General features: G+C 42.3%; 3 protein-coding genes across 5 annotated transcripts in view; 2 read left to right on the forward strand and 1 right to left on the reverse strand.

Annotated features, from left to right (window-relative positions):
• Window positions 1-1371: 1371 nt before the first annotated feature.
• Window positions 1372-10673, reverse strand: FAM217B (family with sequence similarity 217 member B). 3 transcript variants are annotated; one of them, XM_069804071.1, is made up of 5 exons: window positions 10591-10673; window positions 9018-9226; window positions 7726-7837; window positions 7550-7635; window positions 1372-7153 (listed from the first exon to the last, which is right to left on the reverse strand). In XM_069804071.1, exons 2-5 carry the CDS (start codon window positions 9110-9112, stop codon window positions 5962-5964), a joined length of 1485 nt encoding a protein of 494 aa, XP_069660172.1. In that variant the 5' UTR covers window positions 9113-9226; window positions 10591-10673; the 3' UTR covers window positions 1372-5961. The 3 variants fall into 3 exon arrangements, with proteins under 3 accessions (XP_069660172.1, XP_069660186.1, XP_009919049.2); XM_069804085.1 differs by lacking the exon at window positions 10591-10673 and adding an exon at window positions 9730-10516 and having other exon boundaries at window positions 9023-9226; XM_009920747.2 differs by lacking the exon at window positions 10591-10673 and adding an exon at window positions 9730-10516.
• Window positions 10674-10810: 137 nt separating this feature from the next.
• On the forward strand, window positions 10811-16402 carry PPP1R3D (protein phosphatase 1 regulatory subunit 3D). The gene has a single exon (XM_069804095.1). The coding sequence runs from the start codon at window positions 11687-11689 to the stop codon at window positions 12608-12610; it is 924 nt and encodes a 307-aa protein (XP_069660196.1). The 5' UTR covers window positions 10811-11686; the 3' UTR covers window positions 12611-16402.
• Window positions 16403-20781: 4379 nt separating this feature from the next.
• The window catches only part of SYCP2 (synaptonemal complex protein 2), a 29918-nt gene continuing 28259 nt past the window's right edge, over window positions 20782-22440 (forward strand). Inside the window, exon 1 of the mRNA XM_069804129.1 lies at window positions 20782-22127. Within this exon, the coding sequence (XP_069660230.1) occupies window positions 22104-22127 (24 nt within the window). The 5' untranslated portion in view covers window positions 20782-22103. The remainder of the gene's footprint in view (window positions 22128-22440) is intronic.

Raw genomic sequence — 22440 nt, forward strand, 5'->3', positions numbered from 1 at the left:
CATTACTGCAGATTTATGACCATTATACAGCTAGAATAAAACATGCGGCTTTCCTTGACAGTTACTTGGAAGTGCCATTTCCTTATCACTTCACGGTTGTTTGCAAAAATGCAAACACGCAACTTCATACTTCATGGGAACTATTTTTATCTGCCGTGCCCAAGAGTGCTGCTTTTATATTACTTCAGCCTATGAACCAAGAACAAGTCCTGTAAAAGCTTACTTGAAAGCTGATATAAACAACACTTAGATTGTCCTGTTCAACCCAAAAGCCATCAAGCGTGAACTTGTATACCTGAAGCTGAACTTCCCACCCAGCTTGTGAGAGATACTTTAAATAAAACTACACAAAGAAGCAGGAAATAAAAAATTAAGTCTTGTAAAACCGTGTAAATGGAAGACTGAGTGGCAGAGAGTATGGGGAAGGTCCTGGCTTCTATGAAAACAACTTTTACAGCATTTTCCATTCTCCTGTATTGCTTTTACTGGGATAAGGAGGTTTATTCTTTTTTAGAACTGGAAAATAATTAATTTAGTGTTCTGAAAGTTGCAAAAGGAAGACTTGGGGAAGACCTGATCTTCTGTTCAGGGGAGAAGAAAAGCAATACATCACATCAAATAGGCCACAATGTTTTAAGTAACAGTGAGTGTGGGGAGGAAGGCAGGCAGATGATCTTCTGAGATTCACTATTAACAGGACAAAACAACAGTAACAGGCTTACATAGCAGCACAGGATAGGATGGTTTAGACATCAGGAAAACCTCAAATTGCCAGAACATTCTGATTGCAAAATTCTTGTGTGGTATCTCACAGAGTTGTGTAATGCTTAATATAAAGATTACAAATATAAAGATTTTCAGCAATAGGAAATGCTATTTTTTCCCCTTTGAATCTCTCTCCCTTCATTTTCCTCCTGATCAGTCTCAGCTGAACATACGAACATGCTGTGTGAAATTAAACTAAACATACTTATTCATGTATACTAGCAACAGGAGAATGCGGTTCTCTGCAAGCATCTAGCCACATGTCTTTGCTGTTCTTTGGATCATGTTCTAAGTGTCCTGGAGATTATAACAGAGAATGTAAAACTCGTTGCTTAGTGCATTTAAAAAAAAGAAAGGTATAAATATGATGAAGTAAGTTTTTCCTGTTACTTTCACCTATTATGATGCCTTAACACAGCCATTACAGAATTGACTGCCACATGGAGCAGAAATAATCATACAGCCTAGCTTGGCCATCAGCATCAACATAGCTGCGATGCGCTGAGCTACAAGCTCTATCCTACACTGCAGTAAAGAAATTCTCTAGAAGAAAAATTCAGAGGTGCCACCTTGTGGATAATGAAAAAAATACAACTAAGTAACAAATAGGCAGTATCTCACTTTTAATATAGTAAATATACAGTAGCTTTGAATTACAAGATCACTTTCCAATGAAATTACTAGCAAAAATATCCACAAAAGTTCAAATAAATAAGAACACATGATGACCAACATCAAAAGCTGGGCTGCAAATTCTCAGTTAATAGAGTTCCAGTCTTTCCAGATAGAGTGGTCTGTTTAATTATTTTTCAGAAGAAAACCCACTAATGCCAATGGGAGCAACAAAGGCTCAATACCTTTAAAACAAGGCAAAAACATAGTCCTTTATAGGCAATTTCATACTGTAGAAATTTCAACAATAATATCAGCTCCAAAAAAAGTATCACATACGGACTGAAAAAACTCTGGCATAATACTCTCAAACTTCTAACAAGATCCTTTAAATAACATATGCAAGATTAAAGTTACCTCAAACAACAATAAATGAAACACAGAAAGGACACAAGCAATAATGGGATTACAGCATAATTAAGCAGTCTGGAGTCAAACAAGACAGTTTAGTCCCATGAAATAAGCAGAACCATCCTGTGCAGCATTATACCCCTCTGCCATCACCTTGGGCACAAGGCAGCAGCAAAAAGCAGAGGGGCACCGGCAGCACACAGGCGGCAGAGCTGGGAGCTACGGGCACAGCATCCAGGGAGAGGGGCATCGGTGGGAGGCGAGAGCTCCCTACTTCTGGCAACCCATTTGCTCTAAACTTAACTTTCTCAGAACAAATACTGCTGAGCCTTTTTGCCTCTGTGAGAAGCACTGTCACCCCACTACCCTGAATTTGTACCAGCAAACGTAATCTCTCATTTAGAAAGAAAATTACAGTCCATCTTATCAGCCTTAACAAGGAAACACCCCATGATTTAGGATACTGAACCAGCAGTAGGGATCAAGTCTTCCCTGCAAGGCTCTTCACTTGAGGAAGATGTGAAGCCCCTCTTCCCAGAATGGTATGCATTGCTCACACAATGATAACCCCTCTTTGGAGCATAAATTCTGAGTAAATGCAGAAGCTGTGCTGCTAACAGAATAAGGATCTGGAGGCATTGTGCAGAAACTTCAGTACTGCTGTATATAACTGAAAGCTACCCCAAGGTGTGAAGGGGTGTGGGGGAGGTAAAACTTTAACTGACCACAGTATTTCACTGCAGAGGTGCAAGTAATGGAAAAAAAAAAAAAAAGAAACACATCAAGAGAAAAACAATATTGTTTTAAAATTCTTCATGTTATGCATTAAAAATACAGTTTAGCATTACTGAGGAAAACTGCTTATACATATTAGAGTAAAATTCTGTTTCTTCACATCTTTGTAACAGGGTAATTTCATTGAAAACAACAGAGTTCAAACTTTATACTAGCATAACTGAAGTAGAATCTGGCTATTTATTTAAAATGCAACCTGAGCGTATTTGTTCTGCAGGTAGTACTGCAGAACATTAAACCTTTAAATTATTTAGAAAATAAATAAATAAATCGCTGTTTAAATATCTCACATCACAGTAAACTTGTTCTTCAAGAACCGTCATCAATGCTAGGCTTAGACAGGCATATGACCATATCACTAAACATAGTGAAAAAATATAAATAGCTACACAAACACTGTGCTGTGGAAGTATTTTAATTCCAAACTGAATGTATTTGATGGAATAAACTTTTCTGCTGTATTCAGAAGTGCTTCTAAAGACAATATCCATCAACACAAAATGAAGGAAACAGAAACCATAGTCCTCTTCATAAAAGCAGCTCTTTTTATCTATAGGCCCAGAACACAGTCAAGTTAAAATGGAAGCAAAAGTGCTGCAGGATAAAACCCAACCCCTTGGAGGTCTGCCACCCTAAGAGCTGTTTGTTGAGGCAAACACAGAATTTCTATTTCTGTATGTGAACAAAGACAACTGTGTAAGAAGTATGAAATCAATGAACAAAAATTAGACTTGTGTGATTATCATGTGAGACAAACTTACTTGGCCAGATTGCAGCCAGAGCTTAATGATGAACAAGTACTCAGACTTATTTTAAGTGGCATCACCATCTCCACCTGCGTAACTGTTTAGTCTCCAACAACAGATTGATGTCCATCAGATCACAAGGGCTACATTAAAACAAAACTTTCCTAGGTCTGTGAGAAAAAACTTCTCAGTGCCAATCACCTTTGCTCTGGTCAAAGCTAACTGAAGCACTGTTTATTTATTCTTTAAGAAGTGATCATGCAAAATGTGCCTGTATGCACGTGCCCTCCTTATAACCTAGGAAAGCATCGATATAGAATAACATTTCAGAGGAAAATTTAGCAGACACTAACATTCAGTGCTACAATAACATGCTAAATTAATTACTGCATCTAACAGAATTTGTTTAAAAAAACTGCTATTCTGACTATTGATTTGATCCTGCTCACCTTGCTTCTGGTGCTTGTAATACTGCACTAAAACAGTGTACTAAAATTGCGCACTATAGTAGTGCTTATTGGCAAGAGCAGTCCTACTGACTTTCACTACTGTTAATGTGAGTCAGGAAAACTTGACTAATGAAGGCTTGCAGAATTCAGCCAGCACTTGAAATTCTAGCACTGGATGCAAGAACCTTTCGTCTAACAAAAAAGCTGAAATACATGAGTCTGGAACAAAACAAAAGGATGAAATAGCAACAATAGAATATGCTGGTCCTCTGCAGTTGCTGGTGTTGAATGCCATCTTCTAAGTTTCACCACACCTCTGACACAGCCAATTTATTTGATTTTTGAGCATGTCAGATTAAGTTTCACTTTAATTGCATAGAGCTGAATGTACATGCAACTACAAATCATTTTAACTGTAACTTCACAAATACTGAATTTGGAAATGTAATACTGTATATTACATTCGCTTCCTTTATCAATTTAAAATTTCACATTTGGTCTCCAGTAGACTACGAAAAAACCACTAAAAATATTTCTTAGACTATTCCTGAGCAACGTTTTTATGTACTGTAAAATACTCTAGTTTATTACTACATTTATTAATATTCTCACATTTTAAACTACATATAAATCCATGCTTTGAAATTTTACAAAGCTGAAGATCTGGTAGGCACAATGAAAGAATAGAAACAGCTAAGCATCTTAAAACCAAGATGAGATCAACAAGAGAAGTGCAATTTAACTATATACATAATGTACTTTTTAGTATTTGCTACTTTTTCATTTTCTATCACAATGTGAAGGATCTACTTGTAAAATCTGGTTCATCAGACCTCAGCTCACTTCTCATAAACAGTTCCCTGTGACTGGTGGCCAAGGATGAAGTTAATGCTGCTCAGTATTTAATTTTAAAATGAAGGTACAAAACATCCTCTAGAATTTCATCTTTAACAAGATCATGTCCCCAGCTGCTGTGATTGATTTGAAATTGTAACAGATGAACTGACACTTGAATACTCACTGAACTATCCTTCATATTCTCTTGTATCTCACAGACACGAGAGAAAACAGAGAGTCCGAGGACAGGACCCGATCCTGGTTGTACAATTTCCTTCTGTAGGGTATTTTCCCATGTCACTTCACTAAACCTTGAAACAAGAACCCAAGCTAACTGAAGTAGACTGGACCATGGGATAAATAACAGTCATCTCGGGTGACTGGAAACAAGTATCTTTTGTATCAAAATATATCTTTACTTGAACTTACAATAGCCTTTAAATTCATCCCCCAAGAGTCTATTTTTTAGGTTTTGAGAAGCTACCAGTTCTGCAAATTAGGCCCAAGAGTCTCTAGTAATACCTTCATTTTGCATTAGTCATATATATCCATGTGCAATTTGAAATTTGGTCATTTCCTCTAAATGACAAAAAGCATCAAAGCTTAGAAAATTAACTTCAAGGGAAGTTGTCTGTAAACACAGTGAAGATTTCTGGGTATAAAAATATGCATTCCATTTTCCTAATCTGTCTCTATGGAAGCTGTCTGCTCCCTAATAATTTTTTGTCTTAAAAAGAATCCTTTCTGCATTAAAATATTTCAAAACATTATCTGCATTCTTCTTCTTATAAAAAAAAAATAATCTAATTCATCAAAAAATTTCATCATCTTCTGTGAAGAATTAGTTTGACTTTGCATAGATAAGCACACTCCATTATTTTACAAAAACACTTCAGCTCTTTTCCATCAGAAAACACCACCATCAAACCTGTCTCACAAAATAGCACATCTGTTCAAGAAAAAGAGCATGGATCCTTTTCTCTCAAATACACCAAGTGTAAGAAACACCACAGACTTCAATGGACTTCAACTGGTGCAAATAGGAGGACACATTATAATTATACATTTCTCTCAACTTTCATACTCTGCTATTGTTATCTTCATTGAACAATTGTAAATATTTTTGAGGAAAGACCAATGGAAGACACTTGCCTTCAGGGAAAAGATTTCCTGCTGGCCTTGCTGGCTTAAGATCAAATGTATTGAAATGAACAGTGCTGACTTAGAAGCATGCATCAAGAACATATTTTCTCAGGATCTTCCTATGAAGAAAACATGACCCTTCTGCATTAGCCAAATGCTTTCTAGCAGTCAAGAACCATCAAAATTTACTAATGAATTTTTCTTCATTTAAATTTGCATGATGTTTGTTTCGTGCCATTTGTTTTTATTTTCCTGTCCCCTGTTGGTTTTTTAGAAGGAACATAATTGTTGGCGTTGCCATTTTTCTTTGGATTTGTACATGCGTATGTTTTTAAGCCTTTGATGGGAGCAGCTGAACCATGAAATACTGGGGTTTGCTTAGGGGGTCTGATATTACCAACACTTTGAATTTTAGTACTGTTCTCAGGGGGCTGCATATTGAGAAGCTGTTGCTTTGCAGCTGTTTTTTTTATCTGTTCACTCCTTACTTCACCAGATTGTCTCTGAGAAGACACTGCACATCCCACTCTCTCAGAAAATTTCAGGTGACGTGGATGAGAATCTAACTGGCGACTTTCTTCACAGTATGAATCTCCCCTGTGACCTGCATAGCTTCTGGGCAGCTTTGTAACACTTTCTTGGGGAACCACTTGCTTGTTAGGCAAAGAGCTGAGCAATGCTTTGCCTTTGCCAGGACTTTTTAGGGTACGGATGGAGCCGGGAGCAGTCTGTGGCCTGGCTTTGGCTGCCTTTCCTTTCTCGTTCTGTACAGTCTGCATTTGCAGCCATTCCAGCTGCAGAAGGCGATCAATGTATTTCTCAAGAAATCCTGTTGGCTTTGGTCGAAATTCAGTTTTACCCTCTACATTAACAAAGATGGCTAATTGCTTCAAGTTCCATGAGTTGAAAGGGGGTGGGAGGAAGTCTGGGTAGTAATATTCTGATTCTTTAAAACCCGTATCAGAGACTTGTTCCAAACAAACTGGATCAATTTCTTCAGCTCTGAGAATGAGTTCTGGTGGTGTGCAGGGGGACGGGGCAATGGGAATCCTTTCTGAATCAGACAGATCACTGGCACTATCATCTTCAGCATCTTCTTTAATAATTTGTACTGATTCAAAATCAAGAACCATTTCATCTACAGATGCTTCTTGCCATTTAGAAGAGCATGGACCAGCTTGAGCAACATGTTCTTCGTGATTCTTTTCCAACTGTTCTTTTTTACTGCAATAAAAATGTTGCACTGGGACATCTTTAACCCTACAGAAGCTACCTTGTGTGCTGCCCTTTATGCTAGGAGGGATCCTGTGCAGAAAAGATTCATTTTGCCTTCTTTCTGGGAGACTCCTCTTTGGTCCTTGTACTCTGTGCAGCGATGTGCAAACACTCATGATCCTAAATAAAAAGAAAGATCACATCCTGTTAGAATGATTAATGTCTTTGGAACATCAGTTTACAAAGGTCTTGCTACCCCCTTCAGGGACATGGATCTACATGAATGAAGCTAAAATTGGCATGGAAATTTGGTAATGAGGTAAAATTAGTATTTGCTGGCAGAGATAACACCGCCTAGTACTGTTTTTTTGTTTTATTCTATTCTGATTTTGCCTGAGAACTCACTAAGGCAGGATAGTAAGTTTCCATACTGATAAATTTGTTGTACTCATAAATGCTGAATTCTGGGGCCAGTGAAGTCAAAAGCAAAACAGAAGCCATGACTTCATCAGAAGCATTTTATATACCAGTTTGAAATGACTACAAACTAAACACACAATCTTAACATAAAACTACCTTTTTGACTGAGAATTGTCATCCAGCTGGTTTCTTCCCTTCTTAAAAATACTTGGTTGGTTACCATGTTGAGTGTCATGGGAAATCTGGAAAGATATGAAATTATGTGATGTTATTAAGAAGCTGACATAAACAAAGTACCCTTTTTCTGTAAACGAAAAAATGGAATGATATACCTTTTCAGTGGCACTTGATACATTTTTGCCTAATCTTCCAGGAGAAGATTTCACATGAGAAACTGGTTTATTTAGTCCTTTGGTGCTTGGATGGCTTTTTCCATTACTGTAACTAGGAAGGATTAAAAATAGCAACATATACAATCATCAGAACAGAAATACAATAAAAGTTTAGAGTGCAATTCAGTTTTAAAAAGAGATAGAGTTGACTGCAACTATTCTTAGACTTAAAGTTCATCAGAACTATGCTACGGTCACTTTTTTTTTTTATACTACTAATGCACTACTATATTTTTAATACTACTAATGCAAAAGTGAATAATTCAACCAGATGATATAATAATAGAAATTAGCCCTTATATAGAATCCTCTATCAGAGGATCCCAAAGTTACTTTGGGGATAACAAATAGTAAATATTAGAGACTACATGTTTAACTACTGATTTCTATAGTACCTGGTACGTGGTCCTACTGCAATTTAACAAAATTAATTATAAAATATGATATGAAGGCCACTGCAAACCAAATCTTGCTTGCCTTTCTCATTTGCATACTCTTAACAAAATTTAAAGGATTATTCCTATGAAGTTAGCAGTGGAAGTGAGCAGGGAGCACAGAGTCTATTCTGATATTAATATAAACTACTTCACAACAAAGGCATAAACAAAATTCACCATTTCATATTGTGATGAGTTGTGGAAATATTAGTAGGAGAAAAACTCATATGCAAGCAAAAGGAATGGCATTACTGATCTGGACAGGTTAAAACTAAAATACATATTTCCTCAATTAAATCAGATACATTTCTGTGTAAGCACACAGAACCATTAAATCAGTGTATTTCTTAAGAATCAGAAAACAGTGTTTGTTCAACAAACAAGAAATATTATTAATTTTAAAAAGGAAAGCTTTAAAAAGTCATTTTAGAACAGGAATAAGCAAACTGTGCCCTCCTGGTCTCATCTAGTTTGACTGCAGTTCAGTTAATTTGTCAGGCTGTACATCTTGTTCACAGTTTTTATGTCAGTATAGTCAGATTTTGTTTTAAAAAACATGATTTCACCATGTCAAGAGCTTGTAAAAGAATGAAAATAAGTCTTGTGGCTCCAGCATTGATGCAGTCAACTCTGTCACTTTACGACCTGCATGATCATACTGCACAATCGTTTCTGTTGCTGTGGGATCAGAGGAGAGGATGATGACAATCTGAACAGGACAGCCATGCACTTATTAACTAATCTACAGTATTTAGAGGTTTCTGTAACTAGAAAGAGAGAAAATAATTTCCTTACTTTACCATTCCTTTGTGGTTTTCATTGATTTGGCTTTCCTTTTTCTGTGTCTCTCTGTGCAGTAATAAGGGATATTCTTGAATGCCTGGTCCCATTATTATTCTTTTTAAAGGGTATCTGCTCCTTTATTTTTACATAATCTTCAAATGACTCCAGTCTTTTGGGTTTGTAAGACACAGCGTATCAAATGCAAACATCATCACCACGTCCTAGAGATGCAGTAAACAAACACCATGCAATTCCTCCCAACGTGATTTATTTATAAAGCAATAAGATAATCAGCTACCAAACGGTACTGGAAAACACTGTCCCCTCCCCCAGCGCTCGCTTAATGAGAACCAGCATCATTCGCCTTAACTATTGTCGATCCACGCCGAGCTGCCATCACCCTGGGAGGAGAGCCGAGGGGCGAGGGCAGCCCTGCTCCCCCTCCCAGGGGCACAGGTTGGCCACTAAAGCTGCAGAGCACAGCGGCCAAAGCCAGCCAAGGGAGACAGGCGCAGGCTTTGCTGTGGGAAGCCCTTGCTGCTGCCGCAGCCACCGGGCACAGCCCGTCCGTCAGTCCCGGTACCGCATCAGTACCGAGGGAGGCTGGGCCAGCTGCCCCGCAAAGCACCGAGCTCTTGCCAGGAGGTTTACAAGCCTGTCGCTGAAAGATTGTTGGTAAAACACAGGAAAATATCTGGAGGTACAGCAGCGTTAGAAGACCTACTTTTCATTGTGTAACGTGCTCATCATCATTTTGTTCCTCCTGCGCAGCATTACATGTATTGACTGGAGCCGAGTATCACAGTCAAATGGTGGTGGGTGTTTCTGCTCTTAATTTAACAAGAACAGATGATCAACCACCTGCGTTCCGTGCATGTTGAGTTGTCCTTTTTGTATCAGAAAATGCGCTCTTCCTGTATTCATATATGCAAATTTTGTATCAAATACTTAATTTTTTTCTTTTTCCACAACAAATCTCTCAGCACTCACAAGCTCCTACTAAAAATACTCAAAGAGCAGAATTCGTAGCGTTCTTTTACTTTCCAGAAACCGCATCCCCCTACCAGGGGGGCAGAGACACGATCTGCAAAAGGCGACAGATGCCCCGCACCGAAATACCTCTCCCGACCCACCGTTGGTTCGGTTGCAGCGCTATCCACGTACTTATATTCCCGTCTCCATGTATTTACACCTGATCCTGTCCTATTTCCTCGGTGCCTCCCTCCCGCTCGCCTCCCCGCCACGGCCGAGGAGGGAGCGCAGGACAGGGCGGGGGTTTGTCCCCAGCACCTACCGGATCCTGACGGACCGGGGCCCGGCGGTTTCGGGACCGGGGCAGCCCACCAGCAAAGAAGGGCCGGTGGAAGGCGGGAGCGGCCGCAGGCTCCGCTCCCTCCGGGGAGGCACCAGCCGTTCCCGCCGCCAACTGCCGCCGCGCTCCCTAACGCCAACGACCGCAGGGCAGCTCGTTCGTTAACGGACCGCCTCCGCGCACCTTCTGCCTTCCTATCTTTCTTCCCTTTTCTCTCCTTCCCTTCCCCTCCAGCCCTCCGAGCCCCCCGCCACTCGCCCGCCCGGTACCTGCCTTCGCCTCAGCCGCCACCGGCAACTAAGGGCAGGTCGAGGGCAGCGGCGTCCGGCGCGCAGTGCGCAGGCGCGCGGCGGCGGCGCGCACAGGCCGTTCGCTTCGACAGGGCGGCCGGGAGGGGAGAGACTCTGCGCATGCGCCGTCCGTGAGGGGAGAGGACGCGGTGGCGGTCTGTGCCGCGGGGCGGGTGTCCCGTCCCGGGCCGGGGCTGCTGCCGCCGCTCTGCCCGCCGCCGGCCCAGGGGCAGGCCGGGCATCGCCTCGCCTCGCCGCGGGGCGGAGGGAGGACCGTGCAGCTGATGTGGGCTGCAAAGTCCCCAGACGTGGATCCCTCCCCCTCCGGCCACGGTACCGAGCCCGCCTCCGCGGCCCCGCCCGACAGCCTCCGCCGCGACAGCCCCCGAGCTCCCTCCAGCCTCTGCAGCAGCCCCGGCCTCGGCTCCGGCTCCCTCCCGCTCGACAGCCTCCAAGCCTTCCCCAGCCTCGGCAGCCCTCGCGAGTCGCCCAGCATCCAGTGTGACAGCCTGGAGTGTCCCTGCTGCTGCTGCTGCTGCTGCTGCTGCAGGAGCGTGGGCTCGGTCGGCGTCTGCGAGGACAGCCTGCAGGCCCCTCAGGCCGTGTGTAACGGGCGAGGGTGTTTCGGGGCACACCACGGCAACCCCCGGGCATCCGGCGACCTCTCCGACAGCCTGGAGTCCTTCGGTGTCCAGCACGACAGCCTCCAGTCGGTCTCCAGCCTGCGTGAGAGCTTCAGGTCTTCCAGCATCAACGGTGATAGCCTTGAATCCCTTTCCAGCCTGAGCAACGGGTCCACCAGCCAGCACAGCGGCCTCGAGTTTACCAGCCAGTGAGACCGCCTTCGTCGCCCCATACAACGTGCTAGCCTCTGGTTTGCTTCCAGCTACTGTGAGAGCTTCCAGGTTTCTGCCCTTCGTTCAGGAGGCTACGTTGTTCCAGTTGATTCTTGCTGCGTCCAGTGCAATAAACTCAAATACTTGCTGTCCGTGGCCGCCGTTCCCAAGTTACGTGCTTCGGAGAGGCACTGCTCATTATTACCTGCAGTGTTAACACTGATTTTTTGTCATCGGTTAAGAATGGAGGTACGTGGTCCTCGGAGGAATCCCAGCTACCTCTCTGATCTCTATCAGAACATGTTACGGGCTGAAGAAGCACCGGGACGAGGGCAGCAGCAGCCCCCAGCAGTCCATACAAGTAGCAGCCTGACTCTTCGGAGCAGTACCCCGGCCAAGGGGGGCCCTCAGCCAAATAAGCTTCAGAGCAGCACTTCCTCCAGCTGTGATCCAGCATTACGGCCTATCATACGCCGCCGAGCAAGATCTTTGCCTGCATCGACCGAAAGAAGGAAGCTTGCAGCAGTGCAGTGTCAAGTTCCTGGATGCCAGAGTCGTATGAACAGGGTGAGATTTGCTGATGCTTTGGGCTTGGAGCTCACTGAAGTGAAAGTCTTCCAGACTGGGGAGGATCCATCGATCCCCTTGCATGTCCTTTCCAGGCTCTCCATAAACTCAGACCTGTGGTACAGCAGCTCAGACTTGGAGTTTACTATGCAGTGCTTGGTCCCTGACTTCCAGCAGCCTGCAGACTGTATGGATTTCTCATCCCGACTTCAGGAGCAGCAGGTGTGTCTTGAACGAGTGACCAGCTCAGATCTGGGGCTCAATGGCACCATCCAGGTTCGCAATGTTGCTTTTGAGAAGCACGTATCTGTGCGATACACCTTCAACCAGTGGAAGAGCCTGCACGAAGTGTGTGCTCATTGGCACAGTAGCATCCCTGAGAAAAACGGGCAGGATCAGGTCGATGTTTTCACTTTCTTTCTCCCTGTGCCTCCTTTCCTCCTTCAGCTGTCCTCTGTAGTCCAGTTTGCAGCAAGGTACCAAGTCAATGGCCAGGAGTACTGGGATAACAACAGAGGCAAAAACTACAGTCTCACCTGCCGGTCTCACCCCCTTAAGATGCCTAGAGAATGTGAGGAGAGCTGGATCCACTTCATCTGAAAAAAGGAAGTGGATGCAAGAGCAGCTTGTCAGTAGTCTCGGTGGCACTCTTTTCCTTGGCCCGGCTCTCTGCTCCTATGGTAACAGTCTCCTTTTTGAAACCTGCCAAACCTGGCAAAGTGCTCCAGGGCAGGGAAGTAGCCAATGACCCGTACAAACTGTTCTACACCTCTCAGAAAGTAAAAAGGGCCAAAATGTGTATTGAGTTACATCCGTTGAAAGCCTGTGTGATCATTTCTTGTAGCTTAGGAGTCATTGCAGAATGGTTCCAGGGCATGCTGTCAGACTACCAGCAAGCAAAACAAGGCATTTCACGTTGCTAGTAATATTCTAGGTTACATAGAATATTTCTAACTGATCTATTTTAGCATTTTATACTGTTTGTTTTCTAAATGGACAGTGTGGCTTTACTGGTTTTGTTTCTAATTTTGTTTATATTATCTCACCAAGTCTGGGCACTATTCCGTTTATGCATAATTTGGATGGCAGACACTGTGGGGAGTACTTATATATATATATTATTAAGACTGTAACCATGTTAAATATTTCCATTAATATTTGGGCTGGAAATTAAATGTTATTATGAGCAGAACATACGTGAAAACGTGCCATCAGCCCCTCTGTTTCCCTTAAGAAAAGGCACCTTTTTTTTTTAATTTTTTTTTTTTTATCTCCAGTGTTTGCAGTAAGCAGCAGGAATGATTGTTACCAAAGTGTGTGTAAGTTCTCATCTTTTTCAGGTGAGGCACAAGGTTTTTTCATTAGGTGGTGGTGCAGGAATTGTCCTTTCTTTGTGCACCTGTTTTTACTAAGGGAAACTAGAGCAATTTTGCACTTGGGTTGCAATTGCAGTTGAAGATCTCAAAGCACTGTATGAATGCTAATGATCTTATCACTATTACTGGTAAATTTATAAATCAAGAAACAGATATAAGATATATAAAAAAGGAATAAAATACAGACAATACATGGGGCTGGTTACAGAGCCTTAGAATAGCATGCCAGAACCCTGAATCGTGGCTCTCTGTTCCCCAGCATCCCAGTACTACTGCAGTAGTACTTTTGAATTCTTTAATCAACTACTTCTCATTATAAACAAGTTGAACTCCTTTGCAGCACAAAGCGGGAACTTCAAAGCGAAATGTTGATTTTACTCGTAAACTGATACTTGCATAGACCCATAAACAGAATCCCTTCTGCAGCAGGGAGAGCACAGTAACACCGTTAAGATGCGGTCTTCCCATGTTTCTTGCTCTACTTACTTTCATTCTGTAGTTTTCGCGTGATTTAAGATTGGCAACAGGCTGAAATCTAGTAAGTAAAAGATTGTCCATGATTTTTTTCATACATATTCATAACTGCATGGAAAGTTTAGCTTTATATGTGTAGCATGAATTTTCAAAACTGACTGGCTGGCTGGAGGTATTAGAAGAGCTGCTTTTTTAGGACTGTAGTATGAAAATCAGGCCACTTATTCGGGCATCTTATTTTGGATTGCTGCTTATTCATGAAAATCACAAGTTTTTAAAATCACTGTTGTAAGCAACCCACAGCCAAGTATATATTAGTCCAAAAAGTCTACTGAGTAATTCTGGAAGTGCAGAAACCCCAAGAAAATTCATGTGTCTGGAAACTTAATGTTACTTCTTAGTTGTGATACCCAATTAGCAAAGCTAGGATTTCAAGTGAAGAAGCTGCCTGGTTCCATTAGTCTTTGGCTTTCAAAGGGACTGAAGTCATGAATGAGGATTCTATGAGCTGCTGAGCAACTCTTGCAGAGTACTGAGAAAACTCAATCCTATTAGAAACCATTGAGAATTGACTGTGTTGTCTGCTTTAACTTTGTACTGGAGCACTGTGAAGCTGAATAAGTTGAAATTGTTTTGAAGGAGTAGGTGAGGCTGAGGTGTGATTGCCAACTACGGAGAGGAAAGAGTGCTGCCTGCTTTCAATCCACCTGCGTTATTGTCTGTATCTGGGTTAGAGGAGTGACCATGACCAATCCAGCAGCAACTCTTGTCTCCTAGAAAAATTAGTGCAGGGAACTGGAAGTCTAGTTGTCCTCAGGTGGCACAAAAAATGAGAGCTCTGTGAGAAGGGGTGCTACCTAACTGCAAGGTTTTTTGCCTCCTATGGTGGGCTTCATATGACTAAATGACATTATAGGACATAATATATCTGAACTACTCAACCTATACTCTTCATAGTCAATGGAGATGTTTTCGCTATCGTTAGCAGACTACCTGTGGTGTGACAAACTGTATCATCTCTGCTGAGTGCAGAGAGAACACTGCAGGACTAGTTCTGCCATACTGAAATTCTCAGCATTAGTGCAGATTGTGCCAAATTCTGCCAGAGTCTGTAGATGTCAAGTTAGATGAGCTGAAACACACCTTCAGTGACTGCAGAAGAATCTTTCTTGGTATGAATTGAAATTGCATATCCTTACTTTGGTGAAACTTTCTCACTTAAGGAATTCCATTAAAGTTTATCCAGTATTGTTAAAAGTCCATAGAAGCAAAGTTTTATGTACTTGTCAGCAAAGTAAGAAGAAAACGAACACACACACACAGAAGCACTGTGCTGAATAAAAGGCACTATTTTAAAGTATTGTTTCCCCTCACTCTTTCCCCCTCCCAAATTACTGTATTTCTTCCATCAGCAAAACCACTGAATTGCCTCTCAGCACACCATAAAAATTCCATCTCTTGTGAGACTGGTATTTGACACCAGTTTACAATGGATGTTGCTGGAGCCCAATGCAATACTTGGCTTACTGGCAGAAGGATGCTGTTGCCATCTCCTGGGAGAGACTCTTTCATGTTCTAGCAAATGTCAAATATGAGTGTTACTGCAGGCAGGGACAGATTATGTAAAGCTGAGGCTGTCAATTTAAAGGTTAATGTCATGTATACCACAGTGTTGGAGACAGGTGAGAAATTAATGTCTCGGCAATATGAGTTTGGCTTGTATTGTCTTCCTTCTGCAACCTCTCAGGGTATTTACCTGTGCAAAATCTTGAACACTAAAGTATTATTCCAAGTTTGCCTTTTCTCTCTGCTTGTCTTGCACTGCTGGAGAAGAATTAACAGTAGCTGTTACTAAACCAGTTAGCTGTCTGTGCTGATGGAGAGTTGAGCAGGCCAACCTTATAATGGAACTGAGAGTGATCTCTGGGTTAAGCTGTTAAACATTCACACGAGTACTGGCACCTGTCACATGAAAGATGAAATTTGCACTTATGTTTTCCTGTCACATTCAGTACTGAACATCAAAAGGATTCTAGTTGATAAAAAAGGGATTAAGCCATTAAGTAGCGGTAATACGCACCTGTCGTGAAGGTAAACTTATGACCACCTTTATAAATTCTCAGGAAAACTTGACTGCTTGCACTGTGTTCAAACTGAGCACTTCCCTTATAATGAGGATTTGGTAAAAGTGAATTCTTCACAAGGGTTATTGCCATATCATGCACTTTTAAAAACCTGTATTATAGTCATACAATAACTTAATATCTAGTAGTCCACAGTTTCAAGGTTCTTTCAGGTGTGTTTTTTAAAGAAACATGGAATCCATGTAAATGAAAAGGGGTTGTCTTTCCTGATTAAACATCTTGTCCAGAATAAAGTACATTACACAGTGTATCAATAAAGCACATGTGCTAGACAAAAGGTCGTTTTGTTTTAGTGGAGAGTTGTACAATTGCAAAGTGCTTAATTAATTTTAAAAACAATAATAAAACTATGGCTATTGTAATACAAAAGATTGTAATAAAAGCTTTTCACATTTTAATGTTTTTGTCAATGGTACTCCTGTTAACAGTTAAGAAAACTCATGAGGCAACTTAATGCTGAGTTGTCACTTACAGAGCAACATACTCACGAAAGTAAAGTGGGATGGAGTTGCTAAAAAATGAACAGCACTTGATAAAAATACAGTGATTAGTCTATATAGCTGCAAAAATGACCAGGCTGCCACTTCTTATGTGGAATTTGCTGTTATTTCACCTCAGAGTTCTGTGCATCCAGCACCTGCAGGATTAAGATCTAATGTTGAAAAAAGGCACACTGCCAGTTCATTCTAATATGGTTTCATGGAAAAGAAGAGAGAGGGGTTTTCTTCTAATAGCACTTTCCAAAGGTGTGCTAGACTGTACTTAACACATTAATTTCTGAGTGTCACAGTTGTGTTATTCTTTCTTCCTTTTGTTGTTTCAGTTTTCATTGCTGCAGTCTTTCCTCTCAAACCGCGTTCTTTTCACTCGGGTTTCTTGAAAATATATCTACATGTGGTATGTTAAGAGAGTGTCCCTCTCTGCAGTAACTGATTTATCCTTTATATGAAATGCATCTCCATCAGTGTCAAGCATTTACTTGATACACTTCAAGATATGAATAATCTGTTGCCAGGTTTCTTCTAAAGCAAAATGGAGACATTAATGAAGACCTATATTACCAGTTACTTTTTAATCAGTGTTAAAAACTTCCAACACTGCATTGTCAAAGTTGCTTGGGGGAAAGATGACTGTTGCAAATCACAGTTTAAGTACAGGAAAATGTCTATATTATGCTAAGTTGTTTAAGAATGTCAGTGTCACTTTTTATTACAAAGCATACAGATTATGTGTTATATGCATGTAGCTGCATAAAGGAGGGTGCTTTTAGAAAGCATGGTCTTATAATATCCTGTCTTTACAACTCTTGTTTTTCCATTTTCCTATACTACTGATCTGAATCAGAACTAGCAGTACCACCTTAATTGTCATAAGTTTACCCACTAAAATAGAGTATTAAGCATCACCCCGAAATAAATACGGCAACCACAGTGTAAGCTAGCCAGGAGACCGCAAAGGATAAAGATAGTGGTATTTGATTTTAATAACTCACTTGAAAACAATGTGAATTTGTTTTAGCCTCGGGTGTGGGGGTTGGGATGCATGTAAGAATATTTAATACAAATACAGGCTGGGCAATGAGTGGATTGAGAGCAGCCCTGAGGAGAAGGACTTGGGGGTGTTGGTTGATGAGAAGCTCATGACCCAGCAATGTGTGTTTGCAGCCCAGAAAGCCAACCGTATCCTGGGCTGCATCAAAAGAATCATATTATATACTCTTACGCACATCCTCACCACCACCCCTGAGGCAAAAACAAATTCACATTATTTTCAGGTGATTTGTTAAAACCAAAGACCACTATCCTTTGCTTCCTCCCCAGGTCAAGGGAGGTGATTCTCCCCCTCTACTCCACTCTCGTTGGAGTACCACGTTCAGCTCTGGGGCCCCCACCATGAGAAGGACATGGACCTGTTGGAGCGAGTCCAGAGGAGGCACACCAGGATGATCAGAGGGCTGGAGCACCTCTCCTGTGAAGGCAGGCTGAGAGAGTTGGGGTTGTTCAGCCTGCAGAAGAGAAGGCTCCGGGGAGACCTTCCAGCAGCCTGCCAGTACCTAAAGGGGGCCTGCAGGAAAGCCGGAGGGGGACTTTTTACAAGAGCATGTAGTGATAGGGCAAGGGGTAATGGCTTTAAACTGAAAGAGGGTAGATTTAGATTAGATGTAAGGAAGAAGTGCTTCACTGTGAGGGTGGTGAGACATTGGAACAGGTTGCCCAGAGAGGCTGTGGCTGCCCCATCCCTGGAATTGTTCAAGGCCAGGCTGGATGGGGCTTTGAGCAACCTGGTCTAGTGGAAGGTGTCCCTGCCCAGGGCAGGGGGGTTGGAACCAGATGATCTTCAAGGTCCCTTCCAACGCAAACCATTCTATGATTTAAGAGAAGGACTGGCTTTTTCTATGAACATCCAACCATCAGGTTTATTTTACAGGTAGTTAGTGTTATTTTTTAACATAGGTCTTATTTTTCCATTTAGTTTCAAATTCATAGTTTCTTTGTATTTATCTTACAAAGAAAAAAAATTAAATTCCAGCTTGTAGTAATAGTAATATGCTAACAGTCAGTTGTAACTACAGTACTTAATTTAGTGTATCATCAGTGCTCAATAAAATGTTACACGTACTTTACAGCATTGCCTGGTAAAGACACAGAACGGCAAGTCTAAGTGATTAGTCATTTGTCAACATGAGTCTAATGTTAGTACTGACTTCTTTCCTGATTTGGCTTTCTCCTTATGATCTCAGATCTGCAACTATTTCAGCTGACGCTTGATATTAAAACTGTTGGCATCAATGCTTCTGACCCTTCTCAGTTCTACATACAACAGCAGCTGTGCCAAAGATTGATTATATTGACCAGTACAATGTTTTCCAGTACCTGTAATGAAGGTAGATATTTCTGCTGCTGTAGTGAAGAGTGGTCACTGTACATAGTGCTACCCTACCCTAAAGACAGTTTTGCTTCCATTTTCTCTGAATTTTTTAAGTGTAGTTGTTGTATCTGTGGCCCAAATAATTTCACTCTTTGTTCCCATCTGTTTAATGCATAACCATGAAAATTATGCTTTCTGTTGACCTCCTTTCTGCTAAACCAAACAAAATAGACATTAGAGAATGAGAAATGAACATACAGTAGTCTCTCAGTCACATCAGTGTACCTAGTGCAGGAGGAAAAGGGTATGATCCACTCACTTCTGTACTTTATGACTTGCTTTTCTTTTGCTATGGAATGAGTAAGGCTGTTTTCTTTACAAAACTTGAAAATCTGTGGATAGTCTAAGCCTGTGTGTATACTAATGTGACTGGTAAGGGAAAGCATCGAATGCAAATTGGCTTTTATTACTTCTGCTTCATATGATGAAAGTAGAATTCAGAGTTCCATTTTTATAGAAAAATTCTGATGCTTGAAGTTCCTCATGCAAAGTTTTGTTCCTAGTAGGTTTCTCAGTAAAGCTGTACTTCTACAAATCTACTTCAGATCACCCACTGCTTTCTAATAAAGTCTCCCAACAGCAAGTATGTCAGCAGCTAATGCTGCAGCTAATCCCTTTAGCCGACCATGCCTCCTTGCAAAATGCTCAGCACTACTCACTCCTATGGGATCAGCTCCTCAGTGGAGATACTCCAATTCTCATACCACTTTTCATTTTCTTGAATTACAGTGACATCTGGTGGTATTTGAAATGCTTTCTGTATAGGTTTTTTTGCCTTTTATAGCATTGATTTGTTTTCTTTCTTATTTTAGAGAGACGGTGATGTTATTTTATTTACAATTGCTGCAGGTTTATCTGCTGTGAAAGGCGATTCTTCTCCTAGACACTCCACTGTTGGTGCTTATTCTAGGTATGAAGGGAGATGCTTCCTGATACTCCACTGGATCATGTAAGATTCATGCTAAGTTTTGTTGTATTTGTGATAGGTCACCTGTGACACAGGTGATAGATCCACTATCGCACCAGTACAGGTAAAGTCCCACTCTGGAACTGTTGGGTTTCATTTAAACGTGTTACCCAGTTCCCTCTGTATAACAAAGAGCGCAAATGTCAGCAGAAGCCCTTTATCCTCAACAACAGGTCTGTCCCTGAGCCTCTGTATCCATCCCACCTACTCGGGCACTTGATGGGAGTGAAAATGTTTCCGATTTAGCGTATGAATGAATTACACTGGTTTAGCAAACTCACACTCAGTAACTTCTGTCTACGCTGTGCACCGAAATTAGCGCTCTCAGTACTGGTTATCAATAAAGACAATTTGTAAACATAAAAGAACAGAGAGGGTCTTGCGTAGGCAGCTGCGCTGCTTTGAGAAGGGGACTGCATCGCCCACCAGCGAAACCACCCCGCAGACCTCTCCTTCCCCCCGCAGGAAGGGCCTTCCCTTTCCTCCCGCTGTCTCGTCGCCCCGGGGCCGTCACCGGCTCCCGCTGCCGGCATCACTCGGCAAACGCTTCGTGCCCTCCCTCACGACGGGCCAGCCGGGGCGGGAGCCAGGGGCGCCGGGCCAGCAGGCCGCCAGCCTCGCTCGGGTGAGAAGGGCAGGCGCCCCACCGGGGTTTTTTTATAGCCGCTGGGGTGGCTGCGGCCCCAGTCCGCACCCCCGCTCCCGACCGGCGCCAGCAACCGGGCAGGCGGGAGGCGCCCGCCCGGCCTGAGGCAGCGCGGGGCGGCCTGAGGCTGCCGGAGGCACCGCCCGCTCCGCTCCGCTCCCCGCCTGCTCCGCTCCGCTCCGCTCCGCTCCGCTCCCCGCCTCCTCCTCCGCAGCGCAGCCTCAGCAAAGCGCCGCCTCCTCCGCGGCGGATTGAACTGTAACCTCTGGGAGAGGCTGCCTCACGGTAAGGAAAAACCCCTCCTTCTGCCCCGCGCCTCCGACGGCGATTGGTCCGCGTGCCGCCCTCCCGGGCGGTGATTGGATGGAGACTACCGCCGCTGGGAGTGATTGGCCGGCGGGAAATGGCGCTTTTTTTTTTCCTGCTCGGGCGGTGAGGTGAGGGTCGCCAGGCTGTGGGGGGCTTCTCTGCCGCCCCGCGGCCAGCTGCTCTCCCGGTGGTGTCTGCCCCGCTGCTGAGGTGGCAGGGGGCACTTCGGGGAGTTTTCCTCTCAGTAACAGATCTCTTGGGGGAGATGCCAGCGACTGCGTGTGTTTCGAGGGCGGAGGTCTCGCACCCTCGTCGAGAAGGAGGCACCTGGAAGGGGGTTTATATTTTCTTCTCTGGCTTGTCTGACTAGGCAGGAGACGAGAGATCTGTGAGGTGATAGCAAAGGCTTCAACGTAGGCTGTTGCGTTCTTGTATTGGAAAAAAATAATTTAAAAAACCCTCTGTATTTGTTATTTCTGTATTACTTAGGAGTACAGAAATGACTAGTGTGTGTTCCCAGTTGCTCATTCTACAGAAGTCGTTCACTATTTTTAATCATTATTTCCCTTTGCTTTCCTTTGTCTAATTCTATGTAATTTCTGGCATTGGGAGACCAAAACTGCAGATGGTAGATTGGTCGATGTAGATTAATTCATGCAAAGCATGAAAAGGTGGTTGTTTTTTTACATGTAAACTCTCAAAACAAAGAAAATACTTTGTCTGCTCTTGAGTATTAATGTTTTGAGAAAACTATAATTTTGAGATCTTGGGTTTTGGTGGCAATGGTCATCTTGGAGCCCATCACTGTATAATTAAGAAGGCTTTTTCCCTGCATGCATTTATCACATTTTTCTTAAATGATTTAAGCTACCATTTTTTAATGAGGCCCTTCTGGAGTTCTGCAGTTCACTTATCTATTCTGAATAACCTGGTGTTGACAGTATAATTGGCCGCCTTCATGCTCTTTTCTCGTTGAGAAATAACGAGAGACTGCTGCAGGACTAGTTGATTATTCCTTTCACTCTTATTTTAAGCAATTGTTTATCCATGTAAGGATGTTTCCTTATGTCCTCATTTAGTTTAATTTCTTAAATAGTATTTATACTAGACAAATTTTGGAATTTGTAATGTATTTTGACTGATTACTGATGTGTTTGCAAAATCTTTTTGAAGTCTATGTCAGTGAATTGTGTTTTGGTCAAGAGAGGATTGTTCCCTGCTTATGCAGCTGAGTAGATGAATTGCAAAAATGGCAGCCAGGAATGAGATGCAGGTATGTGCTTATAGACCAGAATATAAGTATTGATTGTTTTAATTACTAGCTTAAAGCACTCCTTCTGGTGTTTAATTACAAGTAAAATTTGCAGCGTGGCAAAGAATGTGGTAGGAAGAAATTTTCCTTTGACGTAGGTTAGTGCGAAGTAGCTGGGTAGAAAGCAAGAGGAATTGGAAATTGTTATTGATTAAAATAAATCGTATGCATTTGACATAGGTGAATCAGTTGGGATGATACTTAAGATCAAAATGTTGAAATCTGGTTATAATTGATTTAGAATAGAGTGGCAAAATAGTTGAGGAAGGCGCAG

This window comes from Haliaeetus albicilla, chromosome 2, assembly GCF_947461875.1.
Source record: "Haliaeetus albicilla chromosome 2, bHalAlb1.1, whole genome shotgun sequence".
In the NCBI taxonomy this organism is placed as follows: domain Eukaryota; kingdom Metazoa; phylum Chordata; class Aves; order Accipitriformes; family Accipitridae; genus Haliaeetus; species Haliaeetus albicilla.

Excerpts from the sequence above, each read along its gene's own strand:
- FAM217B (XM_069804071.1), bottom strand. The coding sequence starts at position 9,112 with ATGGGACCAGGCATTCAAGAATATCCCTTATTACTGCACAGAGAGACA. Across the intron at positions 7,838-9,017 it reads AACCACAAAGGAATGGTAAA|TTACAGTAATGGAAAAAGCC; the intron begins GTAAGGAAATTA and ends AATCCTTCCTAG. Across the intron at positions 7,154-7,549 it reads GACAATTCTCAGTCAAAAAG|GATCATGAGTGTTTGCACAT; the intron begins GTAGTTTTATGT and ends CTTTTTATTTAG.
- PPP1R3D (XM_069804095.1), top strand. The coding sequence starts at position 11,687 with ATGGAGGTACGTGGTCCTCGGAGGAATCCCAGCTACCTCTCTGATCTC.